Source organism: Balaenoptera musculus, chromosome 2, assembly GCF_009873245.2.
Source record: "Balaenoptera musculus isolate JJ_BM4_2016_0621 chromosome 2, mBalMus1.pri.v3, whole genome shotgun sequence".
Taxonomy (NCBI): Eukaryota; Metazoa; Chordata; class Mammalia; order Artiodactyla; family Balaenopteridae; genus Balaenoptera; species Balaenoptera musculus.
The window spans coordinates 93,685,844-93,710,900 of NC_045786.1; the positions used below are offsets into that span (position 1 = coordinate 93,685,844).

The 25,057-nt window shown below is 44.1% G+C and overlaps 1 protein-coding gene across 5 annotated transcripts in view; it reads left to right on the forward strand.

Annotated features, from left to right (window-relative positions):
* RASGRP1 (RAS guanyl releasing protein 1) overlaps positions 1 to 25,057 on the forward strand; it is a 91,206-nt gene that overhangs the window by 23,063 nt on the left and 43,086 nt on the right. For all 5 annotated transcript variants that reach the window (XM_036844590.1, XM_036844589.1, XM_036844587.1 and 2 more), the window contains one exon: positions 16,268 to 16,373. In XM_036844590.1, the coding sequence (XP_036700485.1) occupies positions 16,268 to 16,373 (106 nt within the window). The remainder of the gene's footprint in view (positions 1 to 16,267; positions 16,374 to 25,057) is intronic.

Sequence of the window (25,057 nt, forward strand, 5' to 3'; positions counted from 1 at the left end):
CCCATCCTTGCTGACTTCTTGTACATTTGCGGGTCTGAATTTGTTTGGAAGTGGACGATCCAGCATCCCTGTGACAGATGGGGGAAGCCCTAGAGTCATTGCTGTCTTGTAATCATAGATGGCCATCTGTATGGTTCCTTGGCTTTTAAAGCAGTCTGGGAAGGATGTTGACAGGGAAGGAAATTGAGAGTTAAGATACTAATGCTGACCAAGTGTGGGAGGAAAAATAATCAATTCAAGTAACCGAGCTTCCTGAATAACAGCAAAACTAGTCGTGTTAGGCAAAAACCAACCTTTATTTCATGCTCTGATATGATCTCACTGTAGCAGTAAGTGTACACACATGCCCACATACACACACACACACTCACCCACTCTGTAACCTTCCCTTAGTAGCTATGCAGTTAGGGAAAAGATGCAAGTAGAAATTAAAATAAGGTACTAGGTTCTTTAGAAATGATCCACCTTGAAAAGAGCCTTTAGGGCTCGGGTTGTAAGGTATAACCAGTTTTAAAAGATTGCTAGGTGAGAGGGTGCTGCTTTCCTCTTTCTGTAGACAGACCATCTGCTTTTGCAGAATTTTAAAGTAAAGATCAGAGTAAGGGCAACTCCCCAGTTTGGTATATGAGGTCCCCAACACTGTGACCCTTATCCACATTTTCATACTTCCTATCTACAAATGCTTTCTAATTAAACCAAACTGGACTTCACATCCTTTCCTGAATATACTTTTAACTCTCTGATCTCCAAGAGTAGAAACCATTTCTTCCCTCACCCAGAATGTCTTTACCTCCATCTTAGTCTGTCAGTATTTGACCCCTCCTTCAAGACCCACCTCATGCCACCTCTTCATAAAGGTTGAGCCATTTCTTCTAGTCAAATCTAGCCTTCCCCTTTCCCCACACTGCCTTAGTGTTTTGTTTGTACCTCCCTCCAGGCCCTTCTGTGTTCTGTACCATATTATAGCCGGCAGCTTCTGGACAGTTGCTGGGACAGGACCCTGGTTATCTCTGCATTCCCCACACTACTAGGCACAGCTCTCTTAGAACAAAGACCTTGGACTTGTTATGAGAACATCCAAGCCTGGAACACCATCCCTGCCACTGGTGGTGGTATTATCCACGGGCCAGTTGCTCATCCAGGGTGATATTCAAAATACTTAGTAACTGGTACGGCACAGACCCCATCAGTCCACACAGATGCCACTTGGACAGATTGAACATCAGCCCTGTTTTTGTGCCTTTCTCATCTGCAAAGTGACTGTGTCCCTACCCACCTCACAAGGTGGATGTGATGGTCAAATGAGACCAAGCATGTGGAAGTACTCTGTAAGGTGAAAAGTGCTGTGCTCAGGCGTGTCCAGCTGTTTAGTGGTATTTTCAGTGCCGTGTGGGGTTGGTGGCCCTGCCCTCGGCATCCCCTCCTACTCTGCTCAGAGCAGGCTCCAGGGCTGACCAAGGACTTGCTGATCAGTTGAGGACACAAGTCGAAGAAATCTTGGCATCAACCTATTATATCCCACAGAAACTCAGGATATCAGCTTCTTCAGGCATCTCCCTTTACCTTTTCAGTCCTGAAAATGTCAGTTTTTCAGTGGATATATTTTGGCAATTCTTATCTAGATCGCAAGCCCAGGAAGGCTTTTTGAACTGTAGTCTAAGCTTTTCTCACTTGAGGAGAATTGTTCTATTGCACAATGACATTAAATTTCAGGACCCTTAAAGATATCTGGGAATCTCTGATTGTCACCGTGTCAAGAGGATGCTCTGTCTAGATCTGTAAATGGAATTAAATGCCAGTGGCGTTAACACAGATTGAAAGAAGAGCCTGAACAGTAGGTCCTGCTTTTTGTCCTTATAGTTTCTTGATTCGTCTTTTTACCCTTTCTTCTTAAAAACTGTGATTATTCCCTTACCATCACCTCCCTGCATCCCCTCACATCTCAGGCATAAAAATCCTTTCTGCATACATCTTTCTTCCAAAGACATATAACTCTTTCAGTAAGTGCACAGCTACTGCTTTGTGTTTATCATTGGCTACTAGTCAGTATCTGTTCTTATACAGAGCAATCTCCCCTTATCTGAGGCTTTGCTTTCTGAAGTTTGTTACCCAAGGTCAACTGCAGTCTGAAAATATTAAATAGAAAATTCCAGAAGTAAATAATTCATAGGTTTTATTTTCTTATTTTTTTATAGGATATTTTTAAATTTGTGTTTTTTTATTTTTTTTTAATTCAAGTAGAGTTGATTTACAATATCATGTTAGTTTCAGGTGTACAGCAAAGTGATTCAGATACATATATATGTATATGTGTGTGTGTGTATATATATATATATATATATATATATTCTTTTTCAGATTCTTTTCCCTTATAGGTTATTACAAAATATTCAGTACAGTTCCCTGTGCTATACAGTAAATCCTCATTGTTTATCTATTTTATATATAGTGGTGTGTATCTATTAATCCCAAATTCCTAATTTATCCCTCCTCCCCTTTCCCCTTAGGTAACCATAAGTTTGTTTTCTATGTCTGTGAGACTGTTTCTGTTTTGTAAATAAGATCATTTGTACTATTTTTTAGATTCCACGTATGTGATATCATAGGATATTTGTCTTTGTCTGGCTTAAGTTCACTTAGTATGATAATCTCCAGGTCCATCCATGTTGCTGCAAATGGCATTATTTCATTCTTTTTATGGCCAAGTAATATTCCGGGGTGTGTGTGTGTGTGTGTGTGTGTGTGTGTGTGTGTACACACACACACCCCCCACATCCTCTTTATCCGTTCATCTGTCAATGGACATCTAGGTTGCTTCCACGTCTTGGCTATTGTAAATAGTGTAGTGCTGCTATGAACAAGGAGTTGCATGTATCTTTTCGAATTAGAGTTTTCTCTAGATATATGTAGTGGGATTGCAGGATCATATGGTAACTCTATTTTTAGTTTTGTAATTGCACGGCATTCCGAGTACGATGGTGAAATCTCACACCATCCTGCTTCATCCTGCCCAGGACATGAATCATCCCTTTGTCCAGCAGATCCACACTGTAGACTCTACCCACTCGTTGGTATAGGAAGAGACATACATGGTGTATATAGTATAGGGGTTGGTACTATCTTTGGTTGCAGGCATCCACTGGGGGTGTTGGAATGTACCCCCCGTGGATAAGGGGGGACTACTGTCCTGTGATTTGGGTGAAAGAAATGGCCCCATTGTAATGTGCACAGCAGGGGACCGGAGACTGCAGGGAACTGACAGGAAGTCAGCAAACTCGTGTCCTTATCCTCAGAGGATCCCCATTTAGAAGGCAGTGCAGGACTGCCAGAGACTACAGCCCTGGACTCAGAATGAGAAAATAACCAGCACAATAATTTGTAGTCCCTTCCTGCCACTTCCTAGCTGTGGGACTACAAATGAGTGGTAACGATGAGTTATTTTACCTCCCTTGAGTCTGTTTCTTCATGTGTGAAACAGCAGCGTCTACCCTGCAGAGCTGTGGCGAAAATTAGAATGCCTATAGCAGGGCTCTTTTGTGCCCGGCTCAAAAGGAGATGGTTCTTACTATGGTTCTTATTATGATTACGAGATACTGTTCAGCAATAACCATCAGGAAACTTTGGAAAAATAAAAGTTTATTGCTTACAAGACCTGGAAATTACACAGCATACCTAGGGCCACACAGCAAGGTTGGGGTGGGGGGAGGGAGAGAGGAGAGAAAGAAAGAGAAAGGGCACGCAGGCCAGGGGTTCTGAGTATATTGGGGTCAAGGGTGGGCCTAATGTTTGATGGGCTCAGTCTTAATTTGTGAATTTAAAACATAAGGGCAGGAGTTTAAAGCATGAGGAGAGGAAAAATCAAGTAGCCCAATGGTCAGTTATTGAAATCAACCACGATGTCTAAAACCAAGGAGCCTCAGTGCGGGGAGGTGGCCTGGCCCTTTATCTGGTCTTGTGGTTGGCCGTGTGTTTATTTGAAAGATAGCCGGCTTTGAAGGATGCCTCTTTGAAATGGATGCCTCAGCAATCAAAGCTTAGGTCAGGCCCTTGCTACAAAACAGAAAAAACAAATACAACTATCAGCACAATAGCCTAGCCCACCCAAGCACCAGGGATGCTCAGTACCTTCCCAGGTAGGCTGGCACCAGAAACCCTCCAGAGCTGAGATGGAAAGGATGTGCCTTTACTCTTCTCAACCCAGATTGAGCAGCAGTGGGATACGGTGGAAAGGGCCGGGCTTGAGTTGGAAGACCTGGACTCGGGTCAGGCGCTCACCACGCATGTGACTTTAAGCAGCTCACCTCACCTTACTCCGTTACCTCGTCTGTAAAATAATTAAAATAACACCCATCCTGTAGAGTTGGTGTGAGGTTCAAATAAGCTAACGTGCGAGGAGCGAAGGCCCTAATAAATGCGTGTTGTTAGTACTTCAGCAGTGGCGCGAGGTTTCGTGTGCTACGTGACTACCGTACTGTCAGGCAGCCTAGATCTTTGGGACCCGCCAGTCAACCAGATATCACAGTGGTTTGGACTTAGTGCAGGACCTTGTTCTCCCCAAAAGATATCATAGTGCTTTCCTTATCTTGACTGATCTCCTGATTATCTCTCTGCTGGGAGGGATGGAGGCAAGATATTATCAAGCTTTTATTTGGCAAATGAGCAAATTGAGGCTCGGAAATGACAGAGCTATCCCAGGGCTTGGCAGCCTGGGTTCAGATCCCAGGACTGCCATTTACTAGCTAAATTTGGGCACGTTGCCTTACCCCCTTTTTAACTTCGGTTTCTTCATCTATCATGACGATACCACCTACCTCGTAGAGTTAATACATGTGAAGACCCTCTTGGAACAGGGCCTGGTACTGCACTCCATGTATGTTTAACAGCAGGAGAGCAACAGAGACCGCCAGCGGGAGAGGGAGAGAAAGTCAGGCTGGACTTTGAATGTAGTTCACTTGTTCCGGTCAGATGCTGTATTTCCTCCGGCAGAACACCAAATGGTGCTCCCGGCCTTCCCATCTTCCAATTGGTATCCACTTAGTGAGTTTCAGTTGCATTTTGGCTGTTTCTGTAAGACGGTGACACAGCACCAGTTCATGACTTGGGCTGTTTTGAAACCCCTTCTTATTTGGCTCTTGGCTCCTGAGTAAAGGGCAGTTTTTTCTTTCCTTCAGTTAATAAGAGATTCCTCACCCAACTGTGAAGTTCTCTCTTTCAGAGTCATTCCTGGGTCCTCATGCAGATTTCTCTCTAGCACCTCAGTAAACCCTGAGAAATCCTTCTGTCTTGAGGGCCCGAGGGGCGGGTTGCACTTAGAACCTAGAACTGGAAAGAAGTTTGGAAGGCCCCTACTTACTCTGCCGTGGATTGGAGCCATGCTTGCAAGAACCCACATCTGATCTCATTGGCACGGGCAGTGTGACAGACCAGCGTGGAGAGCCCCTCTTTGAGTTGTGGTTATAATGAAGTATTTCATGAAAAATCATTGTTCCACTCTGGAATAACCAAAGCCTAGCAGGAGCAAAGTAGTGTTCCAAATCCAGCAAGAGAAATAAGAACAGTTCACCCCTGTGACAGTGCTTCCCAGTTTACTAAGCATTTTTCTGTCTTTAATCAAAGGTAATCTAATCCTAACTACAACCAAAGAAGGGGCGAGGAGGCTTTCAGAATAACTTCTGTCTGATTACAAAAGATTTTACTCAGTCCTTTTACCATACGTGATGGTGTGATGTCTTTTGTCCAGGCCTGTTCATTGCAGAGAATTATGAGCCAAGGACAGTTTGTACGGTGAAAGCACAGTTTGTGGTGAGACAGCGTTGGGGGCAGTGCCATTTTATGGTAACGTACACCAATTGCTTCAGCCCTGTTGTGTACCGGAACGAGATTATCTAGGCCTCTAGGTCTGTTAGGATCAAATCAGTAGTGAGAAAAACTTTCTGAAGAAGGCTGACTTCGTGGCTAACCAGTAAGTCTCAGACAGGCCTTGTGTTATTTCACTAGGTCAGTGTTTGGAAAGTTCCCTGAGTTGCTTCTTAATTCCTATCCAGCCTGTCAACAAATACACAAAAAAAGGCTCAGGATTTAACAGACAAGATGGAAGCGATAGGAACGCGCTCCAGTAAGCAAGGAGAGAGCGGAGCGAGCGCTGCCCCAGATTCCCTTCCCTGTTGTGTTGTGTCTTTGTCTTGGGTCCACGCCCCTTGTGCTGGCCTCCCTCCAGCCACCTGCGGGCAGCTCTCTATGTCCTCGGGAAGCTCAGCCGCGGCCCTGCTGCCTGTCCGCCCCCCGCCGGGCACACCCTTGTGGTGCTGTGCGGGGGACGGTCACTGTGTGAGCCAAGTGGGCTGCGTTGACAGCAGCTCACCAAGGACTCAAATCACAGCTTCTCTACCCAGCTGGACAATTCGATTGTTCCCAGGGACTTAGGTGGGCCCCGGAGAAGCGGCCACCTGCCCGGGGTGTTCAGTTGGTGCCGCCTTCCAACAACGGCTCTTAGAATTTGAGGTCATGGCTTCATCCCAGAGTCCATCACCGGGTTGCAGAGTCCATCACCGGGCCTACCCCACACCCGTCGCGCCTCCTCCTGCCCCTTGTCTTTCAGTGCCGGCCCAACCCGCCGACCTCCACACTCGGGACTGTGTGCAATTTGCAGAACTGAAGAGGACAGCTTCCCTCACGACTTCTCAGACCCCTGATTCTTGAGACGTGACAGGTCCAGATGGAGGCTGCAGTCCCCAAGGAAGGCCCCGGCCTTGCTCAGCAGAGGCAATGGAGCCGAAAGCTCTTTTTCACTTTAGGCAATTCGTGCGCATGGTTAGACATTTATAGATTGCAGTCGCTCATCCAAAAAATCTAGGTCATCCTTTACATAGAGCTTCACGCTTCGGAAGCAAAGCCGTGCGCAGGGAGGACTGTCCCCATTGCCGTCTGGTTTGGCTGAGGGAGTGGAGCTTCTGTTGCAGGAAGAGGGGGAGGTGGGCCGCTCAGGGGGCTGTGAGCTCTCAGGGGACTGGGTGTTTTCACCCACGTGGCCACAGGCTCTCTGGGGTCTAGTCGTCCTAGCTGAATGGTGCCAGTAACAGCCTTCGTGTTGATGTCATGAGAAGTGGTGGGTTTAAGGGTTCGGGTCTCCAGGAAGATTTTTAGTCTGTACCGTGACTGCAGCGAGAAGAGCAGGGTTGGTATGTGGATGCAGGGCTTTTTGGGGAGAAAAAGGAGATATGGGTGTAAGAGGTTTAGCCTTGTAGCATGCACGGCTGGAAGTCAGAGCTTTTCCCAGTACGCCTAGGCCTTACCCCACTGACTTCCCAGCAATCCCCCGAGGAGAGGTAGATGCCAAGGAAGGAGCCCTGGGCTGGGGGCCAGAGGGCCGATCCTGTCCAGGACCTTCCACTCACCAGCCCTAGACCATGGCCAACGCACGACACCTCAGTCCTCCTCTTTAGAATTGTGCGCACGGTGCCTGCTGCTTGCAGAGCGGTACGACTCGGGTGCCCAGCACAGGTGATTCTGTCCGTTGAGCCTCAGTGCTGTGAAAACAAAGTCTTGCTCTCAGGCGTTCCCGTCCAGGGAGAGCAGTGGCTCTCCAGCTGCTGGGGGCTTCAAGGACAGCTGTGTGTGCATGCTTGTGTGTATCTAGATGCCGGGCAACTTGAATGCCTGCCCCACCTCCCGCTCCACCACCCTGGCCCAGCAGGATGGTGAATAAATCCAATAGCACAACAGGAGCAAATGCAGTTCCTTCCCTTCACTAAGCGCCTCCAGGTCAGCCTCTCTGGGACAGGAGTTGAGAGAAGCCTGATTAGACCAAACCCCCTTTACGTAGGGGTCGATGAGCAGGTTTTTCTGTTCTCTGTGTCCCTGGCTTTGGCTGTCAGCACCCTCAGAGAGAAGAGGTGGGTCCGCCCAGCCCTAACCCACTTGGGTGAGACGCTGTTTAAAGGCCTGTTGCAGAAGTTTGAAATTGCAGCTCACGGTTAAACTGAGGCTGCGTCTTGTCCAGGTCAAGGTGCCCCCCAGCCGGTGCAAATAAGTAATTTAAAGCTAATTGTCACCAAGATATTCAGAGCTCCTGGACAGCGTGCCGTGCCAAGGAACAGAAAATGCTCCAGCTAGACCTCCACTTTCTCACTCACGTGGCAGGCTCCCCGCCATGGGTCCGGGTATGACATACCAGGTTATCCCGGAGGCAACCAGAGCAGGGCTTAGATTTATGAGGGCTGGGAGCTTCCCTTCTCCCGAATTCTCACCCTACGTTAAAATGTTCTTCCTTCAGTTAGAGCACCAAGTACTCCAAGAAGTTAGGGTTAGGGTCATGCAGACATCTGAGAGGATTCACCCGTGCGTCCTCCCCTCCTCCCAAGGAACGCGATCCCCAGGATTAACTGGTCAGTCACCAGGCAAGGCCCAGAGGGCGTGAGATCAGGAGTGGGGTGAGGAGGAAAGCGGGTTTGGGAGCACCTGGGAACAGGTGCCAGGTAGGACGGAAGCTGAGCAGGCACCGCCCTTCCGACCCCGGGACCGGCAGCGTGGTGCTGAGAGCTGACTGCAAGCATCTCCTCCCGGCTCCACCATCTGACTTCATATTGGTGGCTCGGCATTGGCCCCAGTGGGAGTATTAATACCACAGAAATCTGCAAACTCTACAGATCAGGGTCCCCCTCACCCCCCAGGAGAGCTGTTGTTGAAACTCTTACCAGTGCATCCCCAGTGGGAGTATTAATACCACAGAAATCTGCAAACTCTACAGATCAGGGTCCCCCTCACCCCCCAGGAGAGCTGTTGTTGAAACTCTTACCAGTGCATCCCCAGTGGGAGTATTAATACCACAGAAATCTGCAAACTCTACAGATCAGGGTCCCCCTCACCCCCCAGGAGAGCTGTTGTTGAAACTCTTACCAGTGCATCCCCAGTGGCAGCCACGCGGGTTCTCACGCTCGCCCTGTGAAGCGAGACTCCGTCCTTAGCAAATCACTTGCTTTCTCCTGGTTGGAAAAAAGATGAAGGTGCTGCCGGTACATGTTGTAAGCTGCTCAGGTAGTAGAAGCTCTGAGAGTTCAAAGTGTGTGTGCGTCACCACATTCTTTCTTCACGTGCACTTCCTACCCCAGCTGCAGCTGTTGGCCCTAAAAAACCAGACCAACAAACAAACAACAAACCAGTAAACTTATTTTCAGCTTGTCAGTTTTTCTGCACTCTCCAGACGGGATCTAATGAGTGTAATAGTCTTGCTGTCAAGTAGGGTTTATTTCTTTGGAACATTCATCGTGTTGTAATCCGTTCAGAACTCTGTGTGTTACCTGTCAGGTTCTGCCTGAATCCAGCCTCTCCTGTTACTGGAGATACTGACCCGCATTAGCAGCTGCAGCCCTGCTCTAGGCTCTGGATCCAAACCTGCCCCGTGGCTTTCTGATACTAGCTTTCCCATTACCATTTTCTGGCCCCTGGTTTCAACACACCTGTTCTTTTGTGTGATTCCCTCCCAGTGCTGATAGCTTGCTTACCCTCAGTATACCAATTTCTGACATTCTGTCTTTGGTACATACAAAATCCCTTCGCACATCAAGGGATTTCCATGGAAACCGAAACAAAGGGGAAGAAAGGACTCTGTACTGGAGTTTCTCTGGTGTTGGACATGTTTTATGTCCATTTTGCAGCGAGTCATTCCTGCCTCATCCCCCAGACAAGCCTTCACTGTAGGAAAGTTGCCCCCACCCCTTGTCAGCAAGATGCAGTGCCTCGAATGCAGCCATTTGCAAGTTTGTTGTCACAGGAGTCACATCATCAGGGAGCAGAGCATCACTCTAGGAGGCAAGCAGCTTATTTAAGATTAAACCACAGAAAGGAAGAAAAGAGTCTGTGGGCAGATTGAGAGGCAGAGGGCTAGACCAGATGGCCTCTTGAATCCTGAAGCTTTGGGTCACCTCACTGCAGATGGTAAGAGATGCTTCCTGAATCCCCACGACTGGATAGGATCTCTCCTTCCCCTGAACTTTGCCACCATTCAGCATGATCTCCACGGGTTTCACTTCTACCATTGACTGCCTGATATTATGAAGTATGTTGGGTGTGTGTCTTATTCTCCAACTAGACAAGAGTTTTCTTATAGCTCTTCATATCTCCTTTGGTACCTAGGACAGTGCCTTGCACAGAGTCGATTAATTATAAAATGTTTTTAATTGAAGTAGAATGAAAGTTGCTCTATAGAGTAGTTAGAGAGCTGTATCCTCTCGTTGGAAGGGTGTTAAGTAGAGCCTAGTCAGCCAGTTACCTGTGATGCCTTTAGGAGGAAGTAATGCAACGGCTAGAAGGTTGAGGTGGAAGACAGCTAAAGTCTTTTCCACCCTGAGATTCTGTGATTCCATGAAGCATAGCTAACGCCAACACTGAGTCTAATGATGGAAAACCAGTTGCTGGCTCACAGAGAAATGACTCTCCACATGGCTTTTCTGTTTGCTCTGTGGAGCAAATGGTCCACAGGTCAGGTGGATCTTTGACTAGCATACTTCCCTAGCAGCACACATTGCTCCCCAGGTTGAGTGATGGAGTATGTAAGATGGGCATTTTATGTCACACTGAGGTTTCAACCCTTTAAAGAAGTCTCCCCCTGAAGTAGAAGGAGAAGCAGATGGTAATGAGAAAATGTGCACATTTTATTATGCATTGCACATTTTACTTATTAGAATTTTTAGTATGACACCCTACATTTTTCAAAAGCCTAAAGCTGCAAACAAAATTAAATTATTCACTGAAATGTTTAAATCAGCTTACAGCAATTATATCAAATTATCAAAATAAAATCCAGCAGTCTGGAAGGTAGATTCCCCTTGACCAGCCACTTTGAAATCTGACTTTGAAAGGGAGGCTCTTCCCCTCAAGAAGGAAGAAGTGCTGCTCCGTGAGATGAGGGCGGGAGGGGAGTGCATCCTTGATGAGGTTGCAGGGAGGTCGATGCTCGAGTTGGGGAGAGGTGGTGGCGGGAATGAGGGCAAGTGAACATGCCAGGAAGTTCTCCTGTGGAAGACGGGGCACCGACGAGGGGGTTGTGAACCAAGGTGCCGGGACATGCCCTCCTGGCCTTACCGTATGCCAGCCTGCCGTCCCACAGAGCACGTGGGGATTAACACGCCGTACTGGGGGACCATCACAGGACTCTGTGGAAGAGGGGGTGCAAGGCAAAAGTGGAGAATGACCGTGACTGTGAATCTTAGGCACAGCACCCTTCTTATTTTAAAGCCAACTTGAATGGTCACTATCAATCCACCAAGGCATGTGAGAGTTTTTCAGAAATCATCAGATGCAAAAAGCTATCCTTTCAAATGTGCATTAATTGGTTCCAATCCGATATTCCAGTGGCATCTCTTAGACTTGTAGCCCTATAGGGACTGGAAGAGATCTTAAAACTCATCTACTCTAGCCCCCTCCCCCCATTTAATACTTGAATTCCCTATCCTGACAAATGGTCATGCAGTGTCTTGGAAAAAGCTGGGGATCTGGAATCAAACGGACCAGGAGCCAGATCCTGAGCTCCTCCACCCATGGTCTCTTTGACCTAAAACAAATGACCTAATCTCTCTGTGCTTTGATTTCCTCAGCTATAAATTGTGAGCAGTACCAACACTGCAGAGGTGTTGTGAGAATTAGAAATAACGTCGTTAAAGTGCTGAGCGTAGCCCCTGGTATTGAGTAGGACTTCAGTAAATAATAGGTGCAATGCCAATTACAAAAATTGAATTAAATGTCCCTCCCCAGCCTCCTCTTGAATACAGAGGTCTGTGATGCAAATGCTTCCGTTGTTGGGCAGGCTTAATGGTTAGAATTTTCTGCCACGTGTTGTGCCCAGTTCTCTTTCCCATAACTTTTTCTATTCATCCTCTCTGGTTCTGCCATTTGTGGCCCCACAGAACAAGTCTAAACATTCTCCCACAGTTAACGTTACAAATATTTGAAGAAAATTTTAATATCTCTACTGAGTCTTCTCCATGGTAAACCTATTTGGGTCCTTGAATCCTTCTGTATGTGACTTGGTTTTCATCTCACCCAGGACACTCCTAAGCCCCTTTCCCTAATATATGAGCATCCATGGAAGGATGCTAGCCAGCCACAAAGAACAATTGAGATAGCAAGTCTTAGATTCTATTCATACTGAATAAGTCTGCGACTGTGTCCATAACTCCAGGAACATTCTAATGCATACCCTACAAATATATTTCAGTTTCTCCTGCTTTGTACCGTAACGTACGGGAATAGGAGCACGACTGTATAATTCTGTGAGGAAAGGTGCATTATCAAAACTATATTGTCAGATGCTGACTTGAAAACTTACATCTGTATAATTGTGGTAGATTTGTTTGTGTTATTGCCCCCTCGCCCAATTTTACCTTCTCTGTGTCAGTGATCTTTTCCATGTGACTTTGAGGTTCCTGCCCTTTGACTTGAGATTCAGCAGTGACTTTCTTTGGCCAACAGACTAAAGCAGAAGTGACAGCATGCCAGTTCTAAGCCTAGGCCTAAGAGGCCTTGGATATTTCCAGTTGCCCTACAGCACCCTGCCATCACCATGAGAAGAGCATACCCCGGCTAGCCCACTGGTCCAGGGAAGTTGGGGGGGGGGCATGTAGGACAGGAGCCCTAGCAAAGCCCAGCCTATATCAGCCAACCCCTAGCCAACTTATAGACACTTGAGGGAAAAAAAAAAAGATTACTGTTTTCAGTCACTGAATTTTGGGGTGTTTTGTTATGCATAATCTTTGTGGCAGGAGAAAAATATTACAGAAATTATGTGGGCCAGAAAACAGATAGCAGTACTAACCCCACCTCACCAGAGTGTAAGCTTAGAATAAGTAATGAAAGATTTATAAAACTATAAAAGGCTAGATGAATACTTCTTAAAAATGATTTATCAAATTGTAACTTTGTTCCTTTTATAAACTGTGGCCAAGAAGAAAATATGTGTATATTATATATCATTAATGAAATAGCTAATGAAAAAAGCAAACTCAATATCCAAAGATACGTGAAAAGTTAAGGGGTCTCCTATTTGGTGTAGTTCACTCATTTACTCAAGAAGTGTTTAATGAGTAACTGTCATGTATCAGCACTATTCTAGACCCTAGAGATATGGTTGTGGAAAAAACAGACAAGGTCAGAGCTCATGAAGCTTATATTCTAGCAGAGACTCAGAAAATAAAAATCAAATAAAAAAAGGTAACTTCACATCACTGATAAGTGTTGTGAAGAAACTCAGACAGGATCATGGCTACCTTAGGTAGTTCAAGGAAGACCTTTCTGATGATGTGATGTTGAAACTGAGACATAAATGACATGAATGGGCCAAGGGAAGAAAGGCCACATTAACGGAAATAACAAACACAAAGTAGGAATAAGCTTGGAGGGTTCGAGGTATAAACAGTGGTATAAAGAGGAGTAATATGGTATGAAATGAAGTGGGAGACTAACAGGGGCCAGAACATGTAGAGCTCTGTTGGCTGTAGCAAGGAGTCCATGTTTTATTACAAGTATAATGGAACCCATTGAAGCGTATTAAGCACATGTCCTGATTTATGGGTTTTAGGAGCTCACTCCTGGCTGCTGTGTGAAGAGCAGTTTGTGGGTAGGTGGATAAGAGTGAAAACATGGAGGTCAATTAAGTCATCATGGTAATGGCTACAACTAGCATGATGGCAAGGATGGGGAAACATGGAGAGGTTTGAGGCATATTTTGAAAGTAGAATCAAGACTTGCTAATGGATTGGATGTGAGGAAAAGTGAGAAATGAAGGATGACCCCTAGGTTTTTTGTTTGGGTAACTGAGAGGATGGCTGGTGGTACCATTTCCTGAGATGAGGAAAAATGGAGGAGAAGTGAATTAGGGGAGGGAGAGGTCATGAATTTTGTTTGGATGAGTTAAGTCAGAAATTACACATCTACGTGGATTCGCCAAGTAGGATGTGGGACACACGAATTCAGTAGTCAGGGCTGAAGATATCTGTTGGGCAGTCATGAGCATATCAATGGTATTTTTGCCAAAGGACTAGATGAATTCCCCTACCTAGAAGAAAGAAATTAAATTTTTTAAATTTAAAGCTTAAAAAGTTTTAGACTTTAAAAATTGTTAGAAAAAAAAGAAGTGGGAGGACTAAGCCACAGAGCACAGTGACATTTAAAAGCTCAGCAAAGGAAGAGGAGACAGAACAAGAGCTGGAGAGGGAAACTGAGAGAGTGTGATGTTGTGGAAGCCAAGCGAAGAAAGTGCTCCAGGAAGGAGGAGAGAGTTGTCAGCTTGGGTTGGGTTGGGTTGAATGCAACTCAAGTCATAAAGTAAGATGAGGACAGAGGCATGAACCCTTGGATTTGGCAATGTGGACCTTGAAAATGAAAGATTGGAGACCTTGAAAATAAAAGATTTTGTGGAATAAGAGAGGTAGGAGTCAAAAATGGTATGGATGAAAGGGAATGGGAGATGAGAAATTGATGACTGAGGTTTTGCTGAAAAGGGGAACAGAATGGAGAGGTGCCTAGAGTTTCAGGTTTTGTTTTATTTCATTTCATTTTCAATAGGAGTTTCTGGGGTGTGTTTAAATGCCAGTGGAAGTAAACCAGGAGAGAGAAAGAGGAAAGGTGATACTGGAGGAGAGAACGTGGACAAAGACAGTGTCAGTGTCCTTGAGAAAAAGGAGACCCCAGAGCTCAGTGGAAGCATTGACCTGTGAAGTGCCTCCCATGGTAATAGAGGAAGGCAGGCAGTAAGAGTAATAGAATGCGGGTAAATTGGTGGATTTGGTGGTGGGAAGGTGAGCGATCTTGTCACGTTTGCTTATATTTTCTCAATGAACTATGACTTTAACTCATTATTTGCGAGTGAGCCAGAACTTCTGAATCCTGAGCCCAAATGCACTATGTCCTTCATTTACCGTTTGGTACACTTGGAAAGAATGAAAATGATAACCCCTTTTGTATAATGTGCTTTAAAGAGCTAGCAAATGATAAAACAATTCATGTATCTTCTTTCATTTGATATTTTCCCCTGAATCATTCAAGTTCCCAGCAGGGAACAGAATTCACATGCTTTGTTTAAATGAAGACACTTTAATGACGACGGGGGACTACTTACAGAGATGAGAGTGGAATTAAGAGATGCTGCACCCAGAGACTATCAACAGCCAGAAGTCATTACCACCCTCAGGAGCAAAGGGTCAAGGGAGATTAGTATATAGTATTAGATCCCAGTGAGAGCTAGAGCCCTCAAAGAGGGACCAAGCAGCGTGATCACTCATTGAAGAGACCTGTAGCTACAGGGAAGTAGTGCCAAAGCAGAGCAGGAAGGAGAAAGAAATACCTACTTCTCTCTCCTCCCATCTCTTGCCGATGCATCCCAATGGCTGAACCCAACTGGAAGCTGGCTAGCAAGGAGCCTGGTGATGGAGTCCATGGTGAAGGACAGAGACTAGATCTGCAGTGAAAAACCAGCACAGCCCCTAACACTTCATGCCGTAAATGTTAAAAGATTTTGAAAACCACTCCAGGGGGTATCTTTGCACCCAATGCCATTGTATGGAATGCATCTTGTTATTTGGTACCAGCAGGATTTGGAAAACCCAAGTAAGGAGCTAACCATGATCTCTGATACAAATCATCATGGGTACTTGTACCCACCCATCATCTCCAAAAGTCATGTTTGCCCATAGTCTTCCTCCTTTATTCCCATCCAGAGCACATTGCCCATAAAACTAGGGAAGCTTACATTTCAGGGCCCCTCATTTGCATGAGCCCCTTTCCAAGGCCATGGGGCGGCCCTAGAAATATATTCATATGGTCATATGTTTTTGTAAAACTAGCAAGAATAAGGTATTTTAACTGTAATCTGTTAAGACTATAACTTTTTTCCCTCTGACCCCAGAAAGGACTTCCTCCTTCCCCCGTTATATGCCTTTCAGGCATCACAAAGCCTGGATCTGCTTCTCCTTTCAACAGAGACTCGCATGTACCGGTGCAAACGTTATCCTTTCCCCACGATTCTACCACCTTTCCGGCAGCGTGGTTAATGAGCCTCAAAATGGACACTTGGGGGTGGGGAGAATGCAGCAGGAGGAGAAAGAGAAGCAAAGAACGGAGGGATGTGTGGTGCCAGAGTCAGTGGGGGCGGGGCGCTGGGCCTGCAGAGCCCGCACTCTGGTCTTCCACCGGGAGTGATGGGGGGCTGGCAGGTGTCCCACCAGGTAACTAATTCCTCTCTGGGGCCTCGCTCAGAAGCTGCTCTTTGTGTTTTCAGATGCAGACGGAAACCTGTGTCGAAGTAACCAACTGTTGCAAGTCATGCTGACCATGCACCGAATTCTCATTTCCTCTGCTGAACTGCTCCAGAAAGTTATCACTCTATATCCTTTAGCACAGTGCCTGGCAGTCCCCAAATGGGATTCGTTCAGCAGTATCTTGAAATTTGAAGGATGCTTTCACTTTGGTTGGCTTGGCATAACCGTGAGTGGTTAATGGGTTCATACATCCTTTCAGGGAATGGTGTGCGTGTCTGTGTGCATGTGTGTGCGTACATATGTATGTACGCATATGTATGTGTATGTATCTTCTGTTGGGCGAGGCAATGTTATTGATGCTGATTGCTCTGGGAAGAGGCCAAAGAAATCAACATGCAAACACAGTCTTCTTTGTTAGTTCTTGCTAGTGAAAAATACTTTTCCTGTAGACTAATCAAAATTCATATTCATCCCATGCAAATTGACAAGGGTGCAAGCATGACTCAAGTGATAAACTGCATTCTGGCTTTCCTGTGCAATTCTTCAGCCTTCCCCAGGTTCTGAAGAGAGCTTCCTGATGCCAGAGCATCTGGAGAGTCTGCTGGTGCCTTTTTGCTTCAGGCAGAGGCACTGGCTACGTGCCAAGCAAACCCTGCTGGATTCTAACCTTCTTTTGGGGTGTGAATGGAGTTGGGTGGAGAAAACGGCTGCCTTCTCCCTCTCCTTGATGACGGATGACACTGTGGGCTGTAGATGGGCTGAGACTGTTTAGCACCTTGAAGCCCAGGTCCCTGGCACTGAGTCATGCTTTGTAGCTGTTCTCGTCCTTTACCACTCTCCTCAGCCATCCCTTTTCATCTCATGGCACACAGAAAAAAACATAAAAGCCGTAAAGACTGAATCTCTTCCCTAAAGCGACTCGTAAACCTTTACCTCTCATCTCAGAGGACATGTTTTCAGTGGCATTCCAAGGGTGCAGCCTTGGGAGGGGTCCACGTGATGAGAGGTGCAGGTAATAATTGGATGTCTGGTCTGCAGAGAATTTTAAAACCATAATAAAACAGACTCAAGAGTTGGTCTACTTTTTATTAACTCCACGTACCAGCAGTTCTAAACAAGGTCAGTGATTAAATACTCCTTGCTGAAAAAATTTTGTTGCTCTAAGGACTGAGCTGTACCTGGGGTGCCCGTCTTGGTGCCCCGCCGGGTACCTGCCCCCACGGTGGAACCAGAGCCCTCTTCCTCCCCGTCCTCCCTCCCACTCTCACAGAATCTTTCTCTTTCGGTTATCTCCCCTCTCTCCTGTCCTTTTAAACCCTGCCTCTTCAGGGGCACCTGCCCCTCAGCCTAAAACACATTCAAGTCTCCCCAACCTAAAAATAAACTCTCAACCCTGCCTCCCCTTCATTCCATTGATAGGGTTAGAAATGTGATGCACAGACTTCTTAAAATAGTCCGCACTCACTATCTCCCATCGCTCAACTCCCACTCGGTCCTTAACCCGACTGCGGCCTTCACCCCTGTACTCAGACTTTCCTCTGATGTCACCAGTGACCTCCTAGCTGCCAAGGCTGGTGGCTTTTGTTTCCACCCTTGTTTACAGCGATCTCCATGTAGAAGCATTGTTGACACCCCCTGCCTCTCCAGACTCCCTCCAGGGCCCCGGGAACTGCGCCTTCCCGGCTCTCCCTCCTCCTGGGCTGCCTTCCTCCACCTCTCCATCCAGCCTCTTCTTTGCGTACCTCCTCGAGATGGGGATAACATCCTGGTTTCTTCTCACTGCACTTCCCCTGGGTGATTTCCCACCAGGATTTCCACCACCATTCCTCTGAGGTCTTTCAAGTCCATATTTCTCTAACCCAAACCTTTTTTTTTTTTTTTAACGGACCACTTTGTCCTGCAGACACTGCAATCTTAATATGCTTAAAACGTAACTCATTAACTCACCACCTCAACTACTACTACTATGAGTTCTGCTTTGACACCTGTATTTTCAGTTTCAGTTCATGGTATTGCTGCCCATCCGATGGTCTTAAAGCGGCAACATCAAAGCACTCACAATCCTCCCTGCCTTTCACCTCCTACAGAGTCCGTCACCCAATCTCAGGGTTCCTGCATCAGAAGTGACTCTTTCCCTTCTCTCCGTTCCCATGCCTCTGCCTTCGTGTGGGCCCTCACGGTCTCTCTCCCCAGCCTCTGTCCCATCCTGGGCTTCTCATCTGCACAGCCACCCTCTCCCTCGTTTATCCACCTCTGCAGTTACTTTCCTGAGAAGCGAATCAGGCAGGCCATGCTCCAGAGCCTCTGCAAATAGAGGGTAATGGCAGGTCCTCGGTTGCCAGGAAATGGCCCTCCACAGGCTGGCCCAGTGTACCGCCCCTGCTCCATCCTCAGCTCTCTCCGAAACCCTTTCCCCTCCACGGTGGGCGTCTCAACATACCAGACTGGAGTGGCTCCTCTTACCTGTCAGTTAAAGAAGCTCGGATGGCTTCCTTTTGTTTCCTGTTTTTCCATTGTTAAAAGAGAGAGAGGAAAAAAAGTTAACAACATGCTTTGAATAGTTCAGATGCCTGAGAAGTACAGCCAGAACTGTCCTGGTACTTCATGGCCACAGCACTGCCTATGGAGATGTGGAGCCTGAAGCTTCCAGCAAACAATGACGATTACCCCAGGTCAGCAGATGCCTGAGCCCCTGATTACTGGCCTGCGTGTGCTGCTGTTTGCTTCATCTCCTCACGTGAGAAAGCAGTGCCTGCCTCGCTCGAGGCTGCCTCCGCTGTGGCACAAGGGCTCTGCGACCTTGGGAGGCTCTGCCCTCCTGGATGGCATCTGCGTGCCCACAGGCTCAGCCCTCATATGGAGACTCAGTGGGTTCACAGATCCTGCCCCACACGTGGCATCTGGCACTGTGCACTGGGGAACAGACGTGTGAAGAGAAGGAGAGGGAGCAAACAGAAGGAAGATAAACTCCACGATAAAAGGCACCGTGTTGATTCTTATGTCCACCCAGTTGTTTTAAAAGAAAAGTGGGTTTTTTTTTTTTGTGCCTTCCTCATTAATAAGGAAGAAGTTAAAAATTTCAACAACTGGATCAAATAATAAAAATATAGACTCTAAGACGTATTTATCTAGAATGTGCCTTATGCTTGAATCTCTTTGCACCGAAGGGATGCATTTTCTTACCCATGTGGCATAAAGAAATGTAAATTCATGTCATTCTCACTCCTCCCATTTATGTCCAAAGAAAGGCAGGCATTGGAACCATTCACTTCATGAAATTTGCCAGTTGCCTGGGCTTATTTTTTGGATTGATTACCTTTGTTGTTGTTGTGTGTGTGTGTGTGTGTGTGTGTGTGTGTGTGTGTGTGTGTGTGTGTGTGTGGTTTTGCATTTTGTGTTTCTGTTTGATTTTGGTGCTCTCAGGGACAGATTTTAAAACAGTAAATCTATCAAAATTTAGGTTTTTTAAGTTAAAGTCATTTTATGAAACGTACAAATTTCACAGCCATAGTTTTTCTTTAGGGGTTCAAGTTTAGCTTGCAAATCTTACTGTTCTTCCTATAAGTCTAGAATGTCCCACCAAGCACTTTTAAGGAAACTTGAAAAATGTTTGGTTAACTGGAATAATGGTTTTAAACTACACTTATGAATTTTATTTCTTCTTCCAGTTTTATTGAGATATAACCGATATAAAATACTGTGTAAGTTTCAGGTTTGAAGCATGATTCATGATAAGTTTAGTGAACATCTTATCATCTCATATAGATACAAAATTAAAGAAATTTAAATTTCTTTTCTTGTGATGAGAACTTAGAATTTTCCCTCTTAGCAACTTTCATGTATAACATCAAGCAGTATTAATTATATTTTTATCATGTTGTACATTATATCCCTAGTACTTATTGATCTTATAAGTCTGTATCTTTTGACTGCCTTCATACAATCCCCCCTTTTCCCATCCCCTGCCTCTGGTAACCACAAATCTGATCTATTTTTCTATGTTTGTTGTTTCTTTGCCCGTTTTTGAAGTATAATTGACCTACAACACTATGTTAGTTTCTGTTACATAACAGTGATTTGATATGTCTATACATGTCAAACTGGTCACCACAATAAGTCTAGTTACGGATATGTCACCCTACAAAGATATTACATAGTTATTAACTATATTCCCCATACGGTGCATTTCTTACCCATGTCTCATTTATTTTGCAAATGGAAGTTTGTACCTCTTAATCTTCCTCACTTATTTCTTTCTTCCCCCTACTTCCCTCCCCTCTGGCAAACACCTGTTTGTTCTCTGTACCTATAACTCTGTTTTGTTATGTTTGTGCATTTGTCTTTTTAGATTCTACATATAAATAAAATCATACAGTATTTGTCTTTCTCTGTCTGACTTACTTCACTTAGCATGTACCCTCTGGGTCTATCCATGTTGTCTCAAATGGCAAGATTTCATTCTTTTTTATGGCTGAGTAATATTCCATTTGTGTGTGTGTGTGTGTGTGTGTGTGTGTGTGTGTGTGTGTGTACCACATCTTCTTTATCCTTTCGTCTCTTGATGGACACTTAGGTTGCTTCCATATCTTAGCTATTGTGAATAATGCTGCATTGAACACATGGCTGCATATATCTCTTCTAATTAGTGTTTTTGTTTTCTTCAGATAAATACGCAGGAGTGGAAATTCTGGACCATATGGTAGTTCTATTGTTAATTTTTTGAGGAACCTCCATACTGTTTTCCATAGTGGCTGTACCAATTTATGTTCCCAGCAACAGTGTGCAAGGGTTCTGTTTTCTACACATCTTCACCAACACTTGTCATTTGTTGTCTTTTTGATAACAGCCATTCTAACAAGTGTGAGGTGATACCTCATTGTGGTTTTGATTTGCATTTTCCTGATGATTAGTAATGTTGAGCATCTTCTCATGTGGCTTTTGGCCATTTGTCTTCCTTGGGGAAAATGTATATGCAGATCCTCTGCCAGTTTTTTAATCAGGTTGGTTTTTTGATGTTGAGTTATATGAGTTCTTTCTATGTTTTGCATATTAACCCCTTATTGGGTATATCATTTGCAGATATCTTCACCATTTAGTAGGTGGCCTTTTCATTTTGTTGATGGTTTCTTTTCCTTCACTGTGCGAAAGCTTTAGTTTGATATAGTCCCATTTGGTTTTTTTAATACATTTATTTATTTATTTATTTATTTATTTTTGGCTGCGTTGGGTCTTCGTTGCTGCGCACAGGCTTTCTCTAGTTGCAGTGAGCGGGGCTTCTCTTCGTTGTGGTGTGCAGGCTTCTCATTACAGTGGCTTCTCTTGTTGTGGAGCATGGGCTCTAGGTGACCAGACTTCAGTAGTTGTGGCACGCAGGCTCAGTAGTTGTGGCTCATGGGCTCTAGAGTGCAGGCTCAGTAGTTGTGGCGCACAGGCTTAGTTTCTCCACAGCATGTGGGATCTTCCTGGCCCAGGGCTCGAACCTGTGTCCCCTGCACTGGCAGGCAGATTCTTAACCACTGTGCCATCAGGGAAGCCCTAGTCCTATTTGTTTATTTTTGCTTTTGTTTCCCTTGCCTGAGGAGACATATCCAAAAACAGTGTTATGAAGACTGATGTCAAAGATCATATGCCTATGTTTTCTTCTATAAGTTTTATGGTTTCAGGTCTTACATTTACGTTCGTAATCAGTTTTGAATTCATTTTTGTGCATAGTATGACATCATAGTCCAGTTTGATTCTTTTGCATGTAACTGTCCAGTTTCCGCAATACCATTTATTTAAGAGACTGTCTTTTCTCCATTGTATATTCTTGCCTCCTTTGTTTTAGATTAATTAACCATAAGTGTGTGGGTTAATTTCTGGGCTCTTTATTCTGTTCCATTGATCTACTTGTTTGTTTTTGTGCCAGAACCATACAGTTTTGATGACTGTAGCTTTGTAGTATAGTCTGAAGTCTGGGAGTGTGATACCTCCAGCTCTTTCTTCTTTCTCAAGATTGTTTTGGCTATTTAGGGACTTTTCTTTTGATAGAATTTTAGAATTATTTGTTTTAGTTCTGTGAAAAATGCCATTGGTATTTTGATAGGATTGCATTGAATCTGTAGGTTGCCTTGGGTAATATGGTCATTTTAACAATATTCTTCTAATCCATGAATATGGTATATCTTTCCATCTGTTCTGTCATCTTCAATTTTTTTCATCAGTGTCTTAAAGTTTTCTTAAGACACTCGGTCTTTTACTTACATCGTTGGATTTATTCCTGGATATTCTATCCTTTTCGATGTGATTTAAATGGGATTGTTTTCTTAATTTCTCTTTCTGATAGTTCCTTGTTAGTATATAGAAATGCAACAAATTTTTATTTATTAATTTTGTACCCTGCAACTTTACTGAATTTTGATGAACTCTGGTAGTATTTTGGTGGTATCTTTAGGATTTTCTATGTATCGTATCATGTCATCTTCAAACAGTAACAGTTTTACTTCTTCCTTTCCAATTTGGATTCATTTCTTTTTCTTGTCTGATTGCTCTGGCTAGGAATAAAAGTGGTGAGAGTGGGCATCCTTGTCTTGTTCCTGATCGTAGAAGAAATTCTTTCAGCTTTTCACCATTGAGTATGATGTTAGCTGTGGGCTTATAATATATGGCCTTTACTATGTTGAGGTATGTTCCCTCTATACATCTTCATGGAAAGTTTTTTTTAATCATAAATTGTTGAATTTTCTCAAATCCTTTTTCTGTATCTATTGAGATGATCGTATGATTTTTATTCTTTATTTATATATTTTATTCTTCAATTTGTCAATGAGGTATATCCCACTGACTGATTTGTGGATATTGAACTATCCTTGCATTCACTGGATAAATTCCACTTGATCATGGTGTATAATTCTTTTAATATATTGTTGTATTTGGTTTGCTAATATTTTGTTGAGAATTTTTGAATCTTATGTTCATCACATTTTTATCACTGATATTAGCCTGTAATTTTCTTTTTTTGTGATGTCTTTGCCTGGTTTTAGTATCAGGGTGATGCTGGCCTCATAGAATGAGTTAGGAAGTGTTCCTTCTGCAGTTTTTTAGAATAGTTTGATAGGTGTTTACTCTTTTCTGAATGTTTGGTAGAATTCACCTGTGAAGCCATCTGGTCCTGGACTTTTGTTTGCTCAGAGTTTTTTTTTTTCTTTTTTAATTACTGATTCAATTTCATTATTGATAATTGGTCTGCTCATATTTTCTGTTTCTTCCTGGCTCAGTCTTGGGAGATTGTACATGTCTAGGAATTTGTACCTTTCTTCTAGGTTGTCCATTTTATTGGCATGTAACTGTTTGTAGCAATTTCTTAACATTCTTTTGTATTTCTGTAGTATTTATTGTAACTTCTTTTTTATTTCTGATTTTATTGATTTGGGCCCTCTCCAGTTTTTTTTCTTGAAGAGTCTAACTATTTAGATCTGAAGTGCATCTCTTGTAGGCAGCATACATATGGATCTTGGTTTTGTATCCATTCAGCCACTCCATGTCTTTTGATTGAAACATTTAGTCCATTTACATTTAAAATAATTATTGATAGGTATGTACTTGTAATTTTAAATCTTATATTTTAGACTTTTTAAATACTTCAGAGGCTTTTCTGAATTCTAAATAGTTTTTATAACTTCAGTAAATTAAAATTATAAACAGTAAAGCTAACATTACCGTAGATGTTCCAAAGCTATGCATAAACTTAATAAGATTTGAATTTAAAATCACAAGTGTAAATCCCTTAATTGTATATTCCAGATTGAAGTTGCAAGACTCTCATTCTAATATGCTCTTAAACATTACAGGTATATAAGATTTCAAAAGGCACAGATCCCTTCCTAATTAAAAAATCAGTAATATGATTTGGACTGTTTTTTACTTTGCTATATTTAAGTCCAAGTTTTCCAAGGGTTAAAATATGCATAGCCACTGAAAGAAGACTGCACAGCCCCAGTTAATTGAGACATCTGCTGGCTGCTCAGTGGATTCCTCTCAGGGGCCCTGCTGAAATTCACGGAGCCCTGGATTGTGGTTAATTTGACATGGTTTTTAGAGGAGAAAGAGGGCAGTGTCTTGTGGGGCACACAGCCCACACAGCCTGATTCCTCAGTATGTTGATGGAAGAGGGTAGGACCACCCAGGTTCATCACTGGATTGGATTTTGCATTTCTATGACCTTTACAGTAAACACTTATTCTTTCCATATATCTCTAGAGATGCGTGAACTTGGTGGAACTTTGCTATTCTTTCTTGTTCTTAGAATGGCATCATTCTTGTGGAATATTCCAAATGATATTGATCCTTAATGTGCTCTCCAGTTGTATTTGGATCATTCACATGGCTTTTTCTGACTTGCTATTACAACCTGTAAGATCAATCTACTGACATTTTCTAGGCATATATTATAATTTTCGTATTATTGCCTTGATTATCATTACAATATATCTGAATATTTATTCCTTCCCTTTCTTCTAATTCAATGCACAGATTTTTATCAGTTGCTGAAAAGATAAGAACAAGCTCTTCTTTTTAGCTTGTCTCCAGCAGACTCCTAGTCTTGGGCATGGGCAGAGGTCACTTGCCCCTTCTTTACTTCTTACAGGTCACCTGTGCGGGGGCATTGCTGTGCTGTTGACTTCCTACTTCTGCAGAGGAGATACTGTGGCCTTCTTCCATAAGCTACTTCAGCATGGGCTAAAGTCACCATCTTTGCCCTTCATAAGCATACAGCTGCACACATTGAGTTGGTTTTATCCTATGGCCAGGGAGAGAAGAAACATTAAAAG